Consider the following 22,113-nt stretch of genomic DNA (forward strand, 5'->3'; position numbering starts at 1 on the left):
TTTGTGACATTAAACCTGCCTACAGGCACCAGAAAAACCCTACTGGATATAAAATTTCCTCTTTGGCCTCAGTTTTATGCTTGGCCTCTCATTACAGAAAGCTCAAGCGAAGAAAGCACAAGTATCAATACAGTTTCATGGTTCCATTATGTTGTTATTTAAAGGTAAAGGTAAAGGGACCCCTGACCGTTAGATCCAGTCACAGACGACTCTGGGGTTAAGGCGCTCATCTCGCTCTATAGGCCATGGGAGCCGGCGTACAGCTTCCAAGTCATGTGGCCAGCATGACTAAGCCACTCCTGGCGAACCAGAGCTGCGCACGGAAACGCTGTTTACCTTCCTGCCGGAGCGATACCTATTTATCTACCGGTACTTGCACTTCGTGCTTTCGAACTGCTAGGTTGGCAGGAGCAGTGACCGAGCAACGGGAGCTCACCCTGTCGCAGGGATTTGAACCGCCGACCTTCTGATCGGCATGCCCTAGGCTCTGTGGTTTAACCCACAGCGCCACCCGCATCCCTATGTTGTTATTTAGCATCCTCTAATAAAATCAGACATGATGGATTTTGTATGAGAACAGCCTGTAGATGCAGACATGGGCCTAGCTTCTTTGGGTATACTTTGCTTATTATATAGAGGTGTCTGTATGGGTTATTCTAGCAGCAACTACTACAGATCCTGGCCAGACTATAAACCGTGACTATTTTGGAGATTCTCAATATGCTATTAGAGAAGACTTTCTGGAGATGGAAGGACTGAAAGGCTATTTCTGGAATCATCTCATGGGCACAAGAGCTCATCTGTGATTTGGACTGGCAGAGTGACACATCACTGCTGTTGTGATGGGCCTCTGGGGGGCAGACTGAAGAGCAATGGGATAACAACCCTTACATGCTATTTGGGCTTTTGGTTTGTTATTTTGTCCAAAGAATCCTGAAGTTATATAACAAAGCCTAAGGCGATTTAAATGTTTGGGGTTTGTTTGCTTTTTAAGGGTGGCGGTATAGTATTGATGTTCTATGTATTATTCCTTAAATATTGTTTTAAGATTAATAACAGGATTTGTTATATTGGGAGGTACACTTACAAGAGTCCTGAATTTCAGCTGTTTCAACATACTGTTCTGTGTAGTAAATGCTAACTTTCAAAGAGCTAGTAATCAACATACTTCAGAAATATTGAACACTGTGATAGATGCCAACCTTCAGGTTATATACCCGTGATAATTAATGACATATATGCAAGTCACCAAAGTGACACAATATATTACTTTAAGACTTGCTTTTATTCTCATGCACCTAACCCAGCCTTCTCCATCCAGATGTATGCAACTACAACTCCCATCATTCCTGACTTTTAGCTAGACTGGCTGGGGATGATGGGAGTTGGATTTCAAAACATCTGGAGTGCACTAGTTGGGAGAGGTTAGACTTGCAGCTATCTTTTTAAACAGCAAGATACAAGGAGGATAATGCAAAGTGCTTCAGGGAAGATTAATCCGACTGATCATCCCCTTCTGTTCCTTCTCAGGTACATGCCATAGATTTACATAGCAGGAAATAATTTCAAAGTTATTCCCACTTCAAATGCAAAATCAAAGCTATGCCTGGAATGTGTCTCTATGGAGGTCTACCACTCTCATTTTATAAATGCACTGCTTGAGTATTAATTCTTGCTTTTACCATTAACTCACATTTTTCAGCTTCTTAAATGTCAAAGATGGAATGCAAATCCAAGAAGAGACGTTTTATCAAAACAAGTAGGATGGAAAAGTTTGCGTTGCTATCCTCTGCAGATGCACCAGGTGTGGCTCCCACTGAAGTCAGTGGGACTTACTTCTAAATTCAAGTGCATAGTATTGAGTCATAAATGCATGAAAGCAAACACACCTATCAACCGTGCACTTTAAAAATCAGCCTGCTCCTCAATTGACATACATTTTGCAGCATTCCCACTGAAGATGGTTTGAGGACTCTGGCCTGTTTATTGAGAACTGCTATGCGTCTGCTACAGAAGTAAGGGTTAAATGAGGACTGAAATGCTTGAAAACCTGCCATGCTTCTGAGACTGAAAACAATTCCAAACTGTTTAGAAAACAATGTGTAGAATTTAGCAAATCTTGCAATACCAAAAACAAACCCACAATTCACCCAAACTCTTGTATTTCAAAGCACCTAAAAGCAATTTTTGATAGGTGAAATTTGCCAGGATTCAGAGATGTCTGAATGCAAAGGTTGTAGTCAGAGGCAGTCTGTTTTATACTTGTGAGAGTCAGAAATCTCTTATTACAAGGATTGTACACAGAAAGTAATAGCATTATAAAAAACAAAATTTCCTGTTGGTTGGTATAACCCCAGAAAGCATTAATAATAACTGTGGTATAAGGGATGAAGGTGTGGTTACCCAAATAGCCCACAAATACCAAGTTTAATTGGAAAATTTAAAAGGCAATCTGTGTATCCCAAGTTAAATAAACCCAAAGCTTGAGCAGTCGTGTTCTAGATATAGTTACTTAGTAAATTTATTTTTTTATAAGATATTTATTAAAGTTTTCAATATTAATACAATAAGAAAAAAAATAAAAAAAAAGAAAAAATAACAAAAATACAAAAAATAAGAATAATTAAAAACACACAAAATTTCCATTACTTATTTTCCATTAACTTGTTTCCCAGACCTCCTCGTATCTCCCTTTTTTGTATTCCAATTCAAATTGTTAATTCAGCAAATCCTTATTGATAAATTTTAACCTGCTTCTAAACCTTTTTTTCCATATTCTCTTAAAACATTACAGCCAGAAACCACTTAATTTCTATCCGACATCATTCTAACATTCATTAATTTTACAGTGTTTCTGTAGATAGTCCTTAAATTTCTTCCAATCTTCTTCCGCTGACTCTTCTCCCTGGTCTCGGATTCTGCCGGAGTTACTTAGTAAATTTAAGACAGCTGGGTATTTTTGTCCTATCTACACTAGCGTTGTAGCTTAGAAATCCAACCCTTTCTAATCCTTAAGGCTCGAAACTAACCATCTCTCAAACATTTCAGGACTTATCTGAGAAGGTCTACTCATGTGAGCAGCATAAAATGCAAAGAGAAAACTCAGAGGGCAGGATTCAACCCAATTTTTGCACGACCACAAGGATTAATGCTAGCGCAAAGGGATTCTCCTGCTTTCTTCCCACCTCATGTCCTCAAATCTGCTACAGAGGGAAACCCTCTAACAAATTTAGGGAGCATGTGGAGATAGTAGAAGGGGAAAACATTCCCTTGCGCTGACAGAACGTTGACCTTAGTGCTATGTCGGATACAACCTAGAGATTTCTATTTGAGCACTCCCAGTTCAGACAAGCACAGCAGCAACCTTCCACGAGTTTCATCCTCCAGTGTTGTGCTGCTTACACCAACGTAAGTCAGGTTTCACCAACCTGGTCCTCCCCCATGTGTTTTGGGCTACCACCTCCCAGCTAGCATGAGGTTGGCGAAGGATAACATAAGCAAATGGTTATATGTATAAGTGATCTGCCTTGAATTAACAGGCCTTTCCAGTTCATTCCTTTGCATGTCTACTTGGAAACAACACCAATAAGTTCAACAGGGCTTGCTGCCAGGTAAATGTGTGTAAGATTACAGCCCCGAAGATACTATGGATTTGCTGTCCTTGCACAACAAAACCGTTCTTGTAGCAGTGACGTGTCCACATCATCAATTACATGGAGATATATTTGCCCACTGTCTGTGGGTCTTTAATTTGGTGCTTAAACACACACTAACACATATACATGCAATACATTCATATGGTAAATCATTTTGAGATGGGTAAGCTGAGACATCATCATCATCATCATCATTATTATTATTATTATATTATTATTATTATTATTTTAATTTATATACTGCCCTACACCTGGGGGTCTCAGAGCAGTTCACAGGATAAAATCAAGATATAAAACCATAAAATACCTAATACAAATAAAAACAACAACCCAATAGCCCCCCCCCAAAAAAACCCACCACATTTTAAAAGGGCATAAGATGTAAATCAGATCAACCAAAGTCCTGGTTAAAAAGGAACATTTATTTTGCCTGGCGCCTAAAGATATATAATGAAGGTGCCAGGCAAACTTCCCTGGGGAGAGCATTCCACAGACGGAGCCATTGCAGAAGGCCTGTTCTCGTGTTGCCACCCTCCAAACCTCTCGAGGAGGCGGCACACGAAGGAGGGCCTCAGAAGATGATCTCAGGGTCCAGGTAGGTTCCTAGGGAAAGAGGCGGTCCTTGAGGTATTGCAGTCCTGAGACTCTTAATCTCAAAGTTGTGGATTTGAGCCCCATGTTGGGCAAAAGATTCCTGCATTGCAGGGAATTGGGCAAGGTGACCTTTGGGGTCCCTTACAACTCTATGATTCTATGATTTTATGATGAGTAAAAGAGCAATTATGATAAAGATAGCAACGTAAAAGTTCATTTGGGGTCCCAGTAATTTAGAATATTTATTAGGGCTCCCAAACATCAGTATATTGTTCTTGGAGCTTTGCAAAAATGAAATGTACCTCAAGCTGGATACATCTGTATCCAACACAAAGAAAAAAAATTTAAAAAGCAAAAAAGCAAGCTACTTTGCATTTGTTAGTGGATAAACTTGATCTTCCAGAAGATAGGGAGGCTGTTATACAGTACAACAGCCATGGTGTCAAGTTATGTCCAATACTAAATAGGTTTTAAGAACAGGACCAAGTTAAACCACACAATGGTTGTCAGCACTTCAACCATGGTAAGGCAGCCAATTATTCATCACCAAGAGAAGAAAGAGGACAAAAGGTGTATAAAATGTACACATGCTGATTTATACGCAAATTCAAAAATAATTTCTGAATCTCACTACTGTGACCAGGTGACCTGTGTGCTTCTTTAGTCTCCTGTCAATTTCAAGGGTCCCTGGCTTTCTCTCCTTATGGTTCTTTATCTTTAAACTTGACTTGGGCAGGACAGTCCTTCCAACAGAGGACTGTGCTCTGCAAAGTTGGGCACAGGAGCCTCCCCACCCCACCCCCAGCCTCACAGAGAGGCTATTCTTTGGCCCGCTGCTTCATTGTATTAGCTCTAAAATGGCTCATTTTCCTTCTTCACAAAAGAATGTTAGGCCAGACTTTCATAAGCAGCAGTTACTGGCACCATGCAATGTTATTACTATGCAGCGGCCAAGGACAAGAGCCTGAATGTTTCTCATATAAAAGCCTTTATATTTGAGAGAAATATGTAATAAAACAACATTTTGCTAGGATGCTAGCCTTCCATGTCTGGTGGCCAGGCCAGAAGCGTTAGGTAGAGTTAACTTTGGCTCACGTGTAATCTTTCTCCCCCTTTCTTTCTCTCTCTCTTTACTATTTCCACTCCTGATCATTCTAAATGCACCGTTAAAATAGTTAATGCAGTACCTTTGCGAATGGAAACGGTTCCTTACTTCTTTAACTGCCGTGGCTGTGCTTTTACACATATGATTCACAAGTTTTTGTTTTAACAACTGTAGCAGGCTCTTGGCATACATTTTGTCTTGGCAAATATGTCATCCGTTATTTCTGGCAAGGCGCCCTTTTGCAGATAAATGAAAAATACTAACTGAACAAGACCTACCAAAGTTTTTGTGGTTTTTTTTTAAAGCAACAAATGAAACACGTTCCCCCCCCCCTTCATTTTGGCCATAGGTTGGGCCCGCAGTTAACTTAAGAGCAGACCTCCCTACCCAATAGTATGCCAAGACAAGCCTTCAACAAGGAGATCAGGAAATGGGGCAGAAGCCATCTCATTCCAAACACAAACCTCGCAGTTAATGGTGATTCTACTGGGCCCATATTAAGTGCAGAGGAAGGGAAGGAGCAAGAAAAGAAAAGAAAAATAAGTGCATTGGGGGCAAAATTTGGGCTCCAGGTAAGTTATAGTGAGTTGACTGAGATATCTGTGTTACTTGTTTCTGGTTGACCAGAATTGTGGAGGAATTCTTTTGTGGTGTGGGATAACAATCCTCTAAACCAGCGACATCTCTTCATAATCAAAAGGTAAATCATAAAATTTTATTATGTGTAATTTTTCGGATCATTTGTAAGCACCCTGCTCTGCTGAGCTTCCAGACCGCCATCTGGATTACTTGTGGGGAACTGCTTTGTAAGTACTTGTGCCTTGCAGCTAGGGATAGAGACATCAGAGCTGTGAGCCTTTTCTTCATTGTTTCACTGTTAAATCTTAACTTCAAGCTGATTTTACCAAGTAAGGACAGAACGGTTCCAAGACACTAACCTTTTGTCTCACATTCTGCAACTAGCAGCCTAAAGATCAACAACAGCAGTGGGGCTATATGTAGAAATATCATTATTAATCGTTCATACTGTTTGCAGATCAAATCAAATTTTACAAGGTATTTCTGAAACTTTATTGTTTATTCTGTGGGAGCATTCTGAAACAAAGATACAGTTGTCAGCTGATGCATCTGATTAAGTGTAGCCAAAGTTCATACCATAGCAAATGGTTTTTTGCGTGTTTTGGGGGTCTCTGGTTGCCCCCTGTCTGGCACCAAGCACAAAGTTCCTCAGACCATCGAGGTTGGTAGAACCAACTGCAGCACATTTATAGTAGCTATAACAACTCAGCTTCTGCGGACAAAGGCCTGTCTAAATAAAATCATTTTCACCTGCTGAGAAGAGGTCATCAGAGAAGACAGACCTCCATTGTGAAGGAGATCCAGAGTAGCTACTGAGAAGGCTCTTTTCTAACTTCCTGCCAAATGTGCTTCTGGCGTAGGTCAGAAAAAAAGAAGGGCCCCACCTCAAAGTCTCAAGACCTGGAATATTATGATAATATATGGACTGCAAAGAAACCCAGTCCTAAATGTTGCAGCACTTTTAAAATCCTAATTCAGAGTAGTGCAGCCATGTTGGCTTCGGCTCTTGGGAGTTGTAGGCCAAAATGCAGAAGACACCAGATTGGGAAAGTCTGCCTTAGTGATGAAGTGATTCCTAGCATGCAGTCCTATTTGAAAAATGCATTGCTGGATCAAACCAAAGTCAAATGTTCTTTCCAAGGATTCCAGCACAAGCTGCCACTGATCTGCTGATCATTGAATCCATCCCAGCAGGGCTTGCATTTGGTTTCAAATTTTGATGGTGCTGAACACAAACCCCACTAGCCGAGGGACACTGAAATCAGAAGGATTCTCAATGCCTTTAGCAACAGAATTTCAGCTAACTAGGGGTGACGTTGCCTACCAATCCTGTCTCCGTGTCGCACAAGGGTGGAACAAAAAGCTATTATCACAATTCACATGATACTTGGTCTCTGGTGCTTCTTCTCACTATTCTTTCCCTTCTTCAGCCAAATGAGCTACAGCCTGTGAATTGCTTTTGTGGTTTCTTGCATAATACCAGGCAATGTCCAACACATGAGTAAGAAGTCATGTCCTACCCCAAGCAAAATCTTTATCTTATGACCTTCACTCATGTTCCCATCCTGGAATCCAGAGGTGTAAGTCATGGTGAGGAGAATTCCACCTAAGCAATGACACTTTCTCCAAAACCCCAAGCCTTGGCTCAAAGTTCTGCCAAGTCAAAAATCAAAGAGCTTCAGCTATCATAAACGCTGAAGTATCTACTACTATAGTCACAGGATGAGACAAAACACTGCCAAAAGTGTATCTCCCCATTTCAGAATATGGTAATTGCTCGCATCCTTTTGGTCATCAACTGTAACTTGCATCAGCTTAAACCAGGGCTTCCCAAAATTATTCCATTTATGTAGCAGCACTTTCCCCTGCCTGCCACAAAAAGTGGGCAAACTGTGTGAAGTAAATAAGTATTTTTCTCATTAAAGCCAAGAAAAAGGGATGTTGGCCTCAGTAACCACAATGTGTCAAATATGTTTTTTTTATTTGTGCTGGAGAGCATTAAGTAGTTGCCCCTTGCATTCTGAAGCTGCATCACTTCAACCTCTCCTCAAAAATACCACAGAAAACAAAATGCTCTTAAGAAAAGGTCTAATAAGCATTTAGAAGAGGAAACCAACAGAAATTTGATTTCAAGAGTTGGCAACTCCAAATCAGAGCTCTTGCCTCTACAGAGTCAGTTTACCTCCATGTTGTTGGACTCCAGCTCCCATCATGCCTGACAACTAGCTTTGCCGACTAGAGCTGATGGGAGTTGAAGTCCAATAACGTCTGGAGCGCCACCATTGCCCTATCCTCATCAACCACTAAAATGTTTCTATCATAATAGCAAATCCAGGAAAACTAGTTTAGGGAAGCAAAGGATGGTCAGAACTAAGGATTTGGCTAATATGCATGCTATACACATTAAATACAAAGATACTGTGACTGAAAGCTAGGGGGATGAATGGAGTGGCAGGAAATATTTTGAGAGGGCAGCTACCATCTCTTGGAATCTTCCTTGCACGGCAGGTAAAGAAGAATAGGTGCAATTTGATTCAGCTGAAAATACTTGCAAGGGCAAGACAGCCTAGGGCTAACCTTCCACTCAAATGTGCTCTAGCACAGAGGGACAGCAAAGCTTCCAGCACGAGCACAAATCATTTCTATCAAGTCCCCAAGATTGTGGCTGTTGACTAGATCTACTCTAGTGAGGAACAGAGAGGTCAGTGGTTCATCAAACGGTATAATGAATTCTCTCACTTCGAACTGGTTAGAAACAACGAATCTAGCAGAAATAAAGGACCAAAACAACAGAACGGCTTTTTAAAAATAAAATAAAAACCAGCATACACATATAACACCTTTAAAGTGCCCCACTCAAAGAATACTGGGATGTGTAGTTTCTTTACAGTTTGATGTGAATTGTAGCTCTTCAGCCAGTAAACTACAAATCCCAGGATTCTTTGGGGTGTGCCTGCCTTGAATGTGCTTTAAAGAAATAGTGTGTATGCAGCCGAAAGCTGGGCTTTGCTTTGCTCAACAGTCTATTTCAAGTGACCCTGCTCTCATAAGATTATGCAAATATATAGACAGTTCATTTGGCATGTTGAGTGATAAAGGTGGCCTGAGCACATGAAGGAGTGTGTGAAAGCATTGCGTGGACAGGTGGAGTCCCCCAAACCCTGGGTGGCCACCATGTGGAATAACGACTCAAGACAACATGTTATGGGATTAAAAATTGGCCACAACTTTATTATGTTTCAGATGTGGGTAGACCTTGGCTCAGTCAATGGTGGCTCAGTCCAGGATGATTCCCAGGTAAGATCCTCCCCCTATTGTGTGGGCAGGGTGGTCCCTCCCCCTACCTGGCCTGATCACCTTGCTAACACCTCCCCAGGTGGGATTGGGCAACTGGCTGAGGTAGGCGGAGACCTCCAGGCACCCCACCAGGGAAGGCGAAGCCAAGCCTGTGCTAATGGTGCCACATAGGGTCCAGGGGCTGTGCCCGACCACGCAAAGGGTGCCCCCCATTTAATGTGGGGAGCGGTCATTGTGCTGAAAGCCAAGATCACAAGAAGCTAGAGGAAGTGTGGTCATTATCTCTCTCTCTCTCTCTATATATATATATATATACACGACTAAAAGAAAAAGCTAAAGTTTGTGCTGTAAAAATAAAAAAAACCTAGTGCACCCCCACAGAAATCATATTAATATCTTCTTGTTTGGATAAAACACTCTGCAACTCAGTCTGGAGGCCTCATCTTTTGTGGTTTTGTTAATTTATTTCATTTATATTCCACCTTTTTTCTTCAAGGAGCTCAAGGTAGTGTAGATGGTTCTTCCTCCCAACAACCCTGTGAGGTAGGTTAGGCCAAGAGGCAGTGACTGGTCCAAGGCCAGCCAGTGAGCTTTGGGCCAAGTGGGGATATGAACCCTAGTCTCCCAGAGCAGAGTCCAACACTTGAACCACTTACGCCACAACTAAACTCTTGAAACAGAAAACAAGAATGTGGTGTGTTGTTTGTGTTTTACTCCAACCCTTTGGCTGCTGTGATGGCTTTTTGTATTAAATAAGTTTTTAATAAAAAAATAAATGGGCAAAGCATTCAAAAGCTGTGTCCTTGGACCTGTAGGATGAAATGGTACAGTCAAGGACTGGGAGTCTGTGGTCCTCCATCAGACGTAGGACTTCAACTCCCATCAGTCCCATCCAGCGGAGCTAACGATAAAGGAAGGTGGGAGTCCACCATTGCCTGGAGAGTCACAGGTTCCCAGCCTCTTGAGCGCCAATGATTCTACCACCTAGCCTACTGTAGCGTACCAGAAGAGTCTGTTTATATACTGCATTCAGCACACACACACAATTTTTTAGACAAAATAGTTTACGGAAAATAAATAGCCTACAATAACGATAAAGAATTGCAACAGAAACTGTAATATCACTACAATGTAGCACTGACAGCAGCAGCCTTAATGAGTGCTAGGTGGGTGGGAGAACGAAAAGATACAGTATAGTAAGCCTGCAACTCTTTAACTTGTGGCAAAAAATAAAAATAAGGAGCGGAAAGGGTTCTGGGGAAAGGACTTTGGCAATCCCACCTACCGTTGAACCCAATGTGTTTTGACTATATGAGATGTTAAGTTGTGGGCTTACTGTACTGAACCCCTCAGCAGCTCCCTCCTAACAAGGAGCAGGTGGGCAAGAGAGCATCGCCCCCAAGGCATTGTGGGAAATTAACAGCCTAGGGTCAGCTGCCAAGAGTTGCTTGGAGCATTTCTACCACAGTTAGATCAGTCTGCCAGGGCAACTAACAGCGGAAGGCCCCTCATCCCCACTAGAGGACATACCGGCCAGGGTACCTCAAACATGGAGCCAGTCCCGCTCAGCTGCCCTGTGTTGTCTGTATTGTGCTGTGGGTTAGTTGCCCACGTGCAGAGGTAGATTTTCTGTGGGGGGAACCTGTGGCCTTCCAGATGCTGTTGGCCGACAGCACCCATCATTGAATAGGGCTGGTGTGAGCTGGATTCCAACAACATCTGGAAGGGCTACAGGTCCTTCAGGCCTGACCTAGAAGGTAACCTCGCGTGACACCAGTTCAGCTTCTGCACAAGACCAGAATGACCCACAGGGTCACATTATGTAAAAGAGACACGTTGCCTCCCACTTTTGCAAGAGTCAGGACAATGGATTGTCTAGATTCAGCCTGAGTCACATCACTGTGCCGGGATTGTGGTTCCAGTGTTTTCCTGCAGGGAAACTTAAGCTGCGAGAAATTCCATAAGACTTGAATATCTGTTGGCCCAGACTGCTCTCATTCTTACTACATTCCGTAAGACTGTTCCGTAATGAGAAGAATTTGAATTTGATTAGTTCCAGTTGTGTATGCACCACTAGACTCTTATACGTGAAGGGGGGGAGGGTGCTGTGCAGCTGTGAGGCTCATTGGATAATTGCTTGTTTTCTGTTTGTGAGCAAAACAGATAAAGCAAAATCCAGCAAGGGTTACCACCCCATCCATTAAGGAGACACACATTTGCGAATCAAACCCTGTTCCTGTTTAGCCTTCTCGGAAAGAAGTGCTAAGCCCATGAAATTCCTAGATGATTATCCCAGGGTAGGAGCTTGCAGCCGCCGCCATGCTGAATGAAAAATGACCCTGTTTTTGTGCTGAACTGAACTGTGATGAAGTTAAGGATGGGTGGTGCCAAAGAGAGTTCCAAGCTCAAACCCCGCAACAAGCGTAACTCCTGTAACTCGGGTAAATGACAATCATTGGGATGCAGCCAGTTCCTAACAAGCTGGAGCGCCAATTGATTTGTGCTTGTTACAGAAGACGCTCTAGCCAGAGAGATTTTTCTGCCACGGTGCAACGGACAACCAGTGGCCCATGATACCACAATGAAATGAGGGGAAGCTGCTGAAGAGCTTGGAGGTTTCTGCTGCAACCACTCTCAGACAGTACAGCTGCCACTCTGTAAGCAAAACGTTGGGATCCATTCAATAAATGAAGTAAAGACTGGACCCATTTTCACTACAGGGCAGAAGAATGCAATTTTGATAGCTTCTCCCTCCGTTGCACAGTTCCAGGCTTCCCATTATGTATCATTCCATCGGCTTAAAAAATGGAGTGACAGCATGCTATAAAGGCCCAAACGTTCCTATTTCCCTATATATAAGCTTATTCGTTGCATCTCCACTGTGTAAATTCAGTAACACTACAGCTTTAAGCTGCCCCTGCTGGCGAAGAAGGGAGTTGTCACTCAATCCTGCTTCTGTATGAGCAGAATAGTAAGCATACTACTGTTTGAAACACAATGAAACCTGTGATACGGTAAAGCGTTTAAGCTATCTTCTTTGGAATTTGTCCTAACACTATCTAATCTCCAAGGGATGTTGTAAATCCCTGTTTGAGGAAGCAATTATAACCAGAAAATATTTCTCTACTATAGGCAAATCCTTCCATTTTTTGATGGAATTCCAGGTGTTTTGCCAGCTGTGAAGCATCAAGGCCACAGTCCTATAAAGTGCAGCAAACAGCATGGTTCTGCAGGCACCTGGCGATTCTGCTGCATGGCTTGAATGGGCAAGGTGCTTTAGGATTAAAATTGGCTTTACCTCTTCAGCCTTGCAAGCAACTGCAAGAGGAATATCCTATTTTATTTTATTTTGGCTTGGTGCGTGATTGTCCCTCGCATGCACACAAATGGCTTTGCAGAACAGCAGGCTTTGTGCCCAAGCCTGCAAATGTATGCCAACAGTACTCCACTGTGAAGTACTTGCAGGAGGCTCACACAATTTACAGTAACCTGTCCTCACACAAGATGTTGGGCCAGGGTGGGGTAAACATCACATCTGGCAAGCAATTTGTAGTGCTAGATGACAAAGAGGCTCAGGATTTGGGGGTGGGACTCTGCATGTATATGCATCTCATGTCAGCTGAGCCTCAAAGTCAGTCATTATCTCTGACGGGAAAAGGGCCCGATTTTTATTATTATATTTGTTTCAGCTCTTGTGGCAGCTTAAAGGCTAACAGATTTATGATGGAATAAGCTTTCATGGACTACAGCCCACTTCATGATGAGATGATGCCATGATAAATTTGCAAGTCTTTAAAATGCCACAGGACACCGTTGTGGTTTTTTTTGCTGCAACAGAATATGGACGTTATTACTTCATTTCACTACTTGCAGATTTAAAACAGCTTCTTCAAAGGGTGAAGTTTTGAAAAGAGGGAAAGTGGGCACATTGGGGACACCTTTACACTGGAAAACTAGATGCTAGACAGATATGGGCAGATATCGATTCATCCAGACCCAAATTTCATTCTTATCCCCTTTGTTCTCACTGCCACTTCCCCAGGGAAGAGGTTTTGGATCTACCTACTGTGGTATTAATGGGGATAACACTGCACAACACATCATACATTTAAAGCACCTTCCTCAATAAAAAAGAATAATGGGAACTGTAGTTTCCCCTTCACAGAGATACAGTTCTCAGCATCTTTAAACCACAATTCCCAGGAGTCATCAGGGGAGTGCTTTAAACATACTGTGTTTATGCAGTCACAGCAGCTGCATACACATGAATATATACATTTTTTCCAAACACCAATTTGTGGGAGCAATTTCTGTTCTTAGCACAGTATGTGTAAGCTTGCTTGTGAAGAGGGAGAGTATCTGGCACACAGACAGACACACATCAGCTTCCAGCACAAAAGGAAGACACATCGACGCAGTGAGCATGTCTGTTGCACTCTATTTTATTAGATAACATTTAATGCCATTCGACTAGAACTGATCTTTTGGCATCTACTAAATATTGCACCATCTTGCATTACGTCAGGAAGGCGTGGCCCATGCATATTCCAATGCCATGGAATAATGCAGAGCTGTTCCGATGGCTGGTCACAATGCTACACTGAAGAAAGGGCAATCTGCAAGTTGTGAAAGGCGCCACTCACACCGACAAAGGGAGCCCTTTCCTCTTTCAGAACCTGCTGTGTAAAATGAACATCCCAGCCTCTGTAACTACCTGCACATGAACTCAAGACACTTACGCACTCACTGCAGCCACACAAGACAGATTTATCAAGATCAAAACCGCCATCTTCAAAACCAACTCACGCCCAGGGGCTCTTGCAAGAAAAGTTGACTGCTGGAATGGAATACATGCACATTATCAGGTTAACACAGCTTTCACCAACCTGGTGCCTGTCAGATGTGGTTGGACTCCAACTCCCATCAGCCCCAGCCAGCCTGGTCAATGCTAGGGATAACAGGAGTTGTAGTTCAAAACATCAGGAGGGGTTCGGGTTGGCATAGACTGGACTAACAGTTTGTCCCTTGTCAAATTAGCCATTGGAGAAATAGCCCTGCAAATACCAATTCGACGTATGATATCCAACCCACTTGTAATGGAAGGAGAAGCATCCATTGTAGTGGTGGAATGAAGGCTGCCATCTTGCTCCTTGGGAAATAAGACGAGCAGGAGGAGTTGCCTTTCCCAGAGTTGGATCAGCGGCCCATCTAGTATCATCTGACCAGCAGCAACCTTTCAAAGTCTCAGGCAGATCCCTCCCAGCAGCAGTATATGACATCCAAGTTTAACTAGAGATAGTGGGGGTTGAACTTTGGACCATCTGCAAAGCATTTGCTGTAACCCTCAGTATAGGACATGCAGACTTTAAGGTGGGAAGACACACTCCTGTTACAGAGAAGGGATTTAAGAGATGAAACAGACTCATCAAAAGGCAAAGCTTGGTGTAAGGTAAAGGTAAAGGGACCCCTGACCATTAGGTCCAGTCGTGACCAACTCTGGGGTTGTGGCGCTCATCTCGCTTTATTGGCCAAGGGAGCCGGCGTACAGCTTCCAGGTCATGTGGCCAGCATGACTAAGCCGCTTCTGGTGAACCAGTTCAGCGCACGGAAATGCCCTTTACCTTCCCGCCGGAGCGGTACCTATTTATCTACTTGCACATGACATGCTTTCGAACTGCTAGGTTGGCAGGAGCAGGGACCGAGCAACGGGAGCTCACCCTGTTGCAGGGATTCGAACCGCCAACCTTCTGATCGGCAAGCCCTAGGCTCAGTGGTTTAACCCACAGCGCCACCGCATCCCTTAAAGCCTGGTGTAGCCCGGCTAATTTCAGCTTGGAAATAAATCTGCTGGTGCAGCTGTCCCCAACCTGGTGTCCTTCAAATATGTTGGAGTACAACTGCCATCAGCAATCTGGAGGATTATCAGGTTGGGGAAAGCTGAGCTAGTGTCACAAAACCTGGAGATTCATTGCACAGAGAGTCAATTGCCCAGAAACCAATGATTTCCTTTCCTATAACCCGTTTTCTAGTTTAAGATGTATGACGGCACAGCAAAGGCACAAGGTAGGAACTGTACTCCTAGACTTTCTTCAGGCTCTTCCATTTATATTTACTACATGGTTGTTTTTATTTAACAAGTGAACATCATTTTAATTAAAATGTTTTATGGGATTTCAGTTCTTTGATTTTCAGTTCTTTTGATGGCCCAAGGCACACATCAAAGATATGGATATTTGAGGATCAGAAAAAAGAAGGGGGGATCTATTGCATGATACCAAAAATTTTCCACATTGAAAAGTTTTCTTCCAATTTCATTTTCCATATGTTGCATGGATTTTCATTAGTTAAAACAAGAATGTAAACTTCTCTGCAGAATGAGACACCTCATGCTCCATATCACTGTAACAATCTACTGGTGCTACATTCAAAACGATAGCAGCATGCAAATTATTGTTCCATCACATCAAGATTAAGCACACCATTGATGCCAAATAAGGAATCAATTTCAGCGGTATTCACCTTTGCTGAACAGGGTCTGTGGTATTCTAGAGCCTGTTTATTTCAATTCTAGAGTTGTTAATTTCAGTTCATAAATAGCAAATAATGTCTTGGAACAAAACAGGTCACTTTGCTATTTCCAAAACAAAAAGCATTGGCTTGATGACCCTGTCTAGTTGAAGTATTAAGAATTTATTTGCAACTGAAATAATGCTATTTAGGTAAACCAGGTACCTAGAAGGCATGAAGAAGTGTAATTTTAAATACATTGTGTTTTGAAAGGATGCAAAGTTGCGGTGGGGGTTGGGGACAGACTTCCCATCAATAGAAACAATTAAGTCTTGTCTGTTACCTAACTTAAATGTTAATACATCTTCCCAACCAGACATTTGATACTACAACTCCCATCAGCCCCAGCTAGCACAGGAGCTATAGTCCAATACAGCGGGACAGCACCAGGTTGGAGATTGAAATGTGGGAGAGGCTCTGCCAGTCAGCATGAGATCTTTCCTAGCCCTAGCTAAAGATGCCATGGATTGAAATTTGGATCTTTGGCCTCTGCTTTACCACTGAGCTGCATCATTTCCCCTTCATGCACACCAGTGATTAAGCGGCAAGAAAAACAACAAAGCATTTTTGGTGTGCAATACGCTGAGATTTGTATTTTGGGAGATGCCTTCAAAACGTCACTTTCTGGTGATGCTCCTACACAAAAAGGTATGCTGTGAACTGGCTCCAAGTCCTTCTTAAACTGTGGGCAGAGTCATTCCTGCAATAACTTTTTGAGGCTAAGCCACCAGCAAACACATTAAAAGGTTACAGCTGAACACCTTGCCTGGGTAAACTTCCCAGGACCGATCCTATGAGCTGTTTATAACACTTCGCTCCGGAATGCTTGCGCGAGGATTTCCGAAACTCCTTTTGTGTGCACATCAGATCACACAGAATCGTTTAAAATCAAGAGATGCAAAACAGAAAAATGTTGCTTCCCCCCCCCAAAAAAAATAGAGAACACCAGTTCTTTATTCTCAAAAAGAAAAATATATACTCACATATGGTTTTGGCAGTGTAGCAGAGAAACTTGGAATTTGTTAGTTATAGCAATGCTTGAACAATATTTTGTATGGTATGAATTATCCCTGTTGATTGTGGTATAATAATAAACATCACATTTATTTATTAACCAAATTTTTAAACCTCCCTTTATTCCATAGTAGTCACAGACCAGTTTATGGCATAATATATAAAAATTATATGCAATGTCAATAAAATACCCCCCCAAAAAATCTTGTGCATGCCACATCATCAAACTAGGCAGGCCGGCTAACTTTAATGGACAAATATACGAAGCATTTTCCTTCAGTTGAACAATATAATACTTCACCTCGGAAGCAGAAGCCATGGCTGAAATGGTGGCAGGTTTTACTCTATTACTACATTAATCTACTGGTCCACTTCCTGGTTGCTGTACTGACATTGCTTTTAGCCTCTATCTCTCATTTCTGAAACATCAAGGCCTCCACACCAAGCTGTTATCTGAAGTGTCTGGATGAAAGTCTCTTAGAATGTAAAGGTTTCCAAAATGTCATGACATAACTTGAATTATTCTTGACCTACGTATTTGACCTTTGTGATTAAGCTTCTCCAGAACTGCTTAAGTGTATCCCACCACTGGACAAGCGGAATGACTATTTTAAACCTTGTTCTGTAGCACAGGGGGAGTGTGCATATACCAAAAAGATCAAACAGCTGAAGTTTGCAGTAGAAGTGTTTCCTCTAAAACGTAGATGGCTGAAGGTCCGGATGCTGAAAAATAACCATGGTTAAGGTAAGAGACTTTCCGAAACTAAATGATTTGCAACATATATTTTTGCAAAAGCAAATTAATTATTAATATTCTGCAAAAGGCCACACCTGGAACACAAGAAAACTGAGTCACATCATTGCTCCGTCTAATTCAGTACTGTATACTGAATGGTAACAGATTTCCAGGGGTTCAATATATCCCCCCCCCCCGAGATATCAGGTGATACTTTTTGCATGGAAAGCATGCTATCAATCACCGATCTACAACTCTTGCTTGTTATTTTTGTGACGGTGTATTTTGCCGGCCATGTTGCTTTTTATTTTAAAAAAATTGTGGCTTGCAAGTTGTGGCTGAATGTTTGGTCACAGGATCAAAAGAACAGTGGGGAACGCAGCACTGCTCCTGTCGCCAAAGATGATTTGTGTATTGCTTTGCTTTCTGGTGACAGTACAGCTCTCTGAACAGATTTTAAAACTGCTGGCTCAAGGGGTACATTTCTGCACTAGTCACAAAGAACAGTTGCAAAGGAGTGACCAGTCACAGATTATCTGCAGAATTACAGGCAAAACTAATTTGGAAAGGAAAATATTGGCTTGGATTTTTGGAATATTAAGGCAGGATTCAGGGAGGATCAGCATTAAAGCACCTCCCATGTTCAGTTGGAAGGTAAACATCCAATAGCTATATGGACACTCATTTCTTCTAATCTCTCCCCTTGCCTCAACTATGTCTATACTTGAGGTCTATTTAGGCTGACAGACATTATTATATGTTTCTTCACCTGTCCTATGTTGCAGCTGAAGTATGTCTTATTCTGAAATGACTAATGCATGTTGTCTTTGGGTTTATGGTTATGTTTTATTGAAATGTGATCTGAACATTCAATAATTTTTTAAAAAAATAGCTAAGATTAACATGTGTTGCCCTACATTGTGTCCATTTGTTGAAAAAAGTAGCGGAAAACCAGTGTAACCTCTGAAGAGCCATTACAGATGGAAATAGGCTTCCTTTTAAAAAGAAAAAGAAAAAAAGGAGAAGCTGATAAGTGTTGGATTGCACAAGAGGAACCTATTCCAAGCTGAACATTTCATCAACATTGGGTTCTGTTCGTTGAACAACTGATGTGGATTGAAACATCTTGAGCAGACAATTCTGTATGAACGCGAAATGACAAATAGACCAATTTAAAGTACTCCATTACAACCCAGTATTTAGACATATCATTTCGTGCACTCACAGCGGAGCACCATTGTTACGTTTCACATTAAAAATTATAAAGTAAAATATTACGAGTGGCAGAAATATTCCACAATATTAAAGGCGGTGAAATACATAAATACATGCAATAACTGAAGTCGGTTGGAAGAGCAACAGGAGAATCTAAATCCATCACAAAAACTCATTGGAAGAAGAAAAGCAGGAAATAAACAGTCACACAGCAGTAATACGTCTGAAGAATGTTCAAGTGTCTGGCTTGTTGCGATTACAGGTTAGAAAGTCGCTGCATAGAGAACAAAACCAGTCATGTGTGAATCCTCCTTGAGCCTCTAATAAACAGAGGCACAAGTCTGTAGCAGTTTAAAATGTGCAAACACTGCTTCATGCTCTTTCTAGAGGGGGTGGGGAAGAATCCTCATAAAGCATCCATGTGAGGATTGTGTGAGCATTTAACCTACCCTTGCAGACAAACCAATACCTTCAAGCAAAGAAAACAACTGCATCTTCATCTCGCCAGTCGAACCAACAACAAATTGATCACAAGTACTTTTTCCTAAACCTGCAAAAAGGTTCGAAAGTTTTCCCCTAACCATTAAATGCATGCTAATGTTCAGCCACTAGATGGCTCATCACAGATGTTCTGGGACCATTTCTCCCTTTAGCGTTTGCTGGGGAGAGAGAGAGGGAGAGAGAGAGAGAGTATGTGCTGCCTCTTTCATTAATACTAACAGTGCCTTTAGAAAAGCTCTTAGTGATATGCAAGAATTTTTGCCAAGTGTCTGTTATGAACAATGTCTGTTTCTCCTCTCAGATCAGGCATGTTATTCTGTCCACATTTCATTACCGAAAAGAATTAGGGACATAGCTCAATATTTAGCTCAGCATTTATCTCCTATATTCTTACATAATGTTTATATTTACTGGGTAATCAATTGCGCAAATGCACATTGTTCTCTGGCTACTATGGAAGGTATCCTTGTAAGAGTTTCACGAGGTTCAATACGAGAAGTTAGACGAGACACGACGGCCACATTCATAAAATTTGAAAGACCGCCTAACGCAGCCTGTGCGGTAATACAGGGACCATCTCTCTACAGGCCCTCCCCAACCGCTTATGCAATCCAGACCACAGTCTGAAAATTAGTTAGGGGGCCATTAGATGCATTTTTGAATGGATCGTCCAGCGTTGAGGGTGGGACGTTTAAATAATCACAGCGTGCTGGTGGGCTCAGAGGTAAGGAAACAAAAGGCTGAGATTAAAGCACCCCACCCACTACCTGATTAAAGAGCACCAGGGATGTGGCACAAGTGGAAAATGAATGCCTTGGGTCGCTTTGAGCAGCTGCAATTGTTCCCCTGCTGCTCTCCCAGATAAAGAACACTCTCCTCCACCTTCTCCGTATATTAGGAGGTGTGCATCAGCCTGGGAATGGTCAAAAGGTAGCACACAGGACCTGCCTCTGGTTCTGACTTGGGGGGGGGGCCCTCTTCATTCATCAAATGGTGTGAATGAGAGCTTCAGATATTGCAAGCCTGTCTTCGAAAGGCAAGCCCTTCAGATGTAACTGCCTCTCTCAGAGGATATCCTTCTCTGAAAGGTTGGGGTTAGGCTGAGCCAAAACGGATAAAAGGAAAAAAGAAAACATGCTGTCATTCAAGAAGAGAAAGCCACTTCCCCTACCCAGATGATGCGAGACAGTAAAACAGATTGGGGGGGGGTGTTCCCAGTGATGAAGCTGGCGATGGTCATAAACCCAGGAGCCATTTGGAGCAGTGATGGCTATCATACCTTCCCTACAAGCAACCAGCCCCCGCCTTGTATTTTGCAAATTTAAATTACACGCACAGACGTATTATAACAGCAGCTTCTGCAAAGAAAAATCAAAGCACCCCGCAATCCCTTCCTTTGAATGCCATGCCTTCTTTTGCATCAGTTGGGGCGGGGCGCTTTTCCCATGCCAGCGAATTTGCCCCTCGCAGAAGTCTACTTGCATCCATTTCTCGCCTCTTCGTCTCCGTGGAGAACACCCCAAGAAAGCCCTTTGGCTTTCTGCACACTCCCACCCCCCCTTACGTCAGCCCTCCTCATCCAGACACACAGAGCCCCCTCCGGGCTCCGGAGCCTGAAGTTCTCGCTTCTGCGCTCCCCGGGAGCGGATGCGTTCGCAGCTGACCTTTTCCAAACAATGCACGCCGAAATCACACCCGCACGCCTGGAGGGGCGAGCCCGGAGGGGAAGTTTCGTGGCGTCTCGATGCCGCCGAGCTGCCCACCTCCGCCGAGGCGAATTCCTTCGAAAGGTGCGCGTCGCTGCCAGCCTGCGCGCGGCTCCGCCACCGTGCGCCCCTAAGCCTCGCCATCCCCCCTTTGCCCCTTTCCCCCCACCGCGCAGGGCGAGGGAGGGCGAAATGCGGCAGGCGGAAAAGAGAGCGAGCGAGAGATGGATGCTCGCTTACCTTCGCGGGCTTTGAGCAGGACCGTGTTGGCCACGATGTTTTCCAGCTCCATTGACAAGCTCCGTCAGGGCGCTGCGGCGAGGATGTCAATGGCAGGAGGCGCGCCCGGGTCTCTCTCTCTCTCTCCGCTCTGCTCGTGGAAGGAGCAGCAAGCAAGCAAGCAGCCCGGTCCCGCCGTCCGTCCCTAGGGCATTCTTTCTCTTCCTCCTCTCGATCCCTCCGTCGAGCTGCCTCCCTCGGCGAAGCGCCGCTGCCTGCTCGCTGGCTCGCTCTCCGCCGTCCAGCCCTCGAGTCCCGTCCGCGCACCTCCCTCCTTACGTCTCTCCCTTACTCCATTCTCCGCGCCGACAGGCAAAGCCCGCCCTCCCGCCTGCCTCCCCTCCTCTGACGGTGTCAGGTTACAGGCGCTCGCTGCCTCCCTCCGCGGGGGTGTGGCACGGCCCAGCCAGTTCCGCAGCATAGCGCAGGCGCCGTGTTCCACAGCTGGCTCGCACCTCGACGCTCGCCCAGCCGGGCATGCTGGGAGATGTAGTCTCGGGGCGCTTCCCCGGGCCGTGCGTTTCCCGCGCGCGCACGCAACTGGCCGGAGAGAGAGCAGGGCGGGCGCGTGTGTATCTGTGTGCGTTTTGCAGCTGCCTTGTGCAGTTGGGAAAGGAGACGGGAAGCGGCAGAGCGAGCGGAAATGGTCTGGACTTGCAAACTGGGCTGCATGCTGCGCCAGGGAGGGTGGACCGTAACGATCTTTCTGCAGGTTGTCGATCAGCTCCCTCGCATTAGCGACAGAAGTTGCTGGTGGAAATATTGCGAGCTCGGATGTCTGCTGCGATGCTGCTTTCCTTTGCCTGAACGGCAACAGGATTGAATGGAAGAAAGAGACATAAACTACTTAAGATGCAGGCTGCG

At 43.7% G+C, this 22,113-nt stretch overlaps 1 protein-coding gene across 2 annotated transcripts in view; it reads right to left on the bottom strand.

Annotated features, from left to right (window-relative positions):
• The window catches only part of GRK5 (G protein-coupled receptor kinase 5), a 147,726-nt gene extending 126,126 nt beyond the window's left edge, over nt 1–21,600 (bottom strand). For both annotated transcript variants that reach the window (XM_053389052.1, XM_053389053.1), the window contains exon 1: nt 21,211–21,600. In XM_053389052.1, coding sequence (XP_053245027.1) covers nt 21,211–21,262 — 52 coding nt within the window. In that variant the 5' untranslated portion in view covers nt 21,263–21,600. The remainder of the gene's footprint in view (nt 1–21,210) is intronic.
• Between the last annotated feature and the right edge of the window lie 513 nt (nt 21,601–22,113).

Source organism: Podarcis raffonei, chromosome 5 (assembly GCF_027172205.1).
Source record: "Podarcis raffonei isolate rPodRaf1 chromosome 5, rPodRaf1.pri, whole genome shotgun sequence".
In the NCBI taxonomy this organism is placed as follows: domain Eukaryota; kingdom Metazoa; phylum Chordata; class Lepidosauria; order Squamata; family Lacertidae; genus Podarcis; species Podarcis raffonei.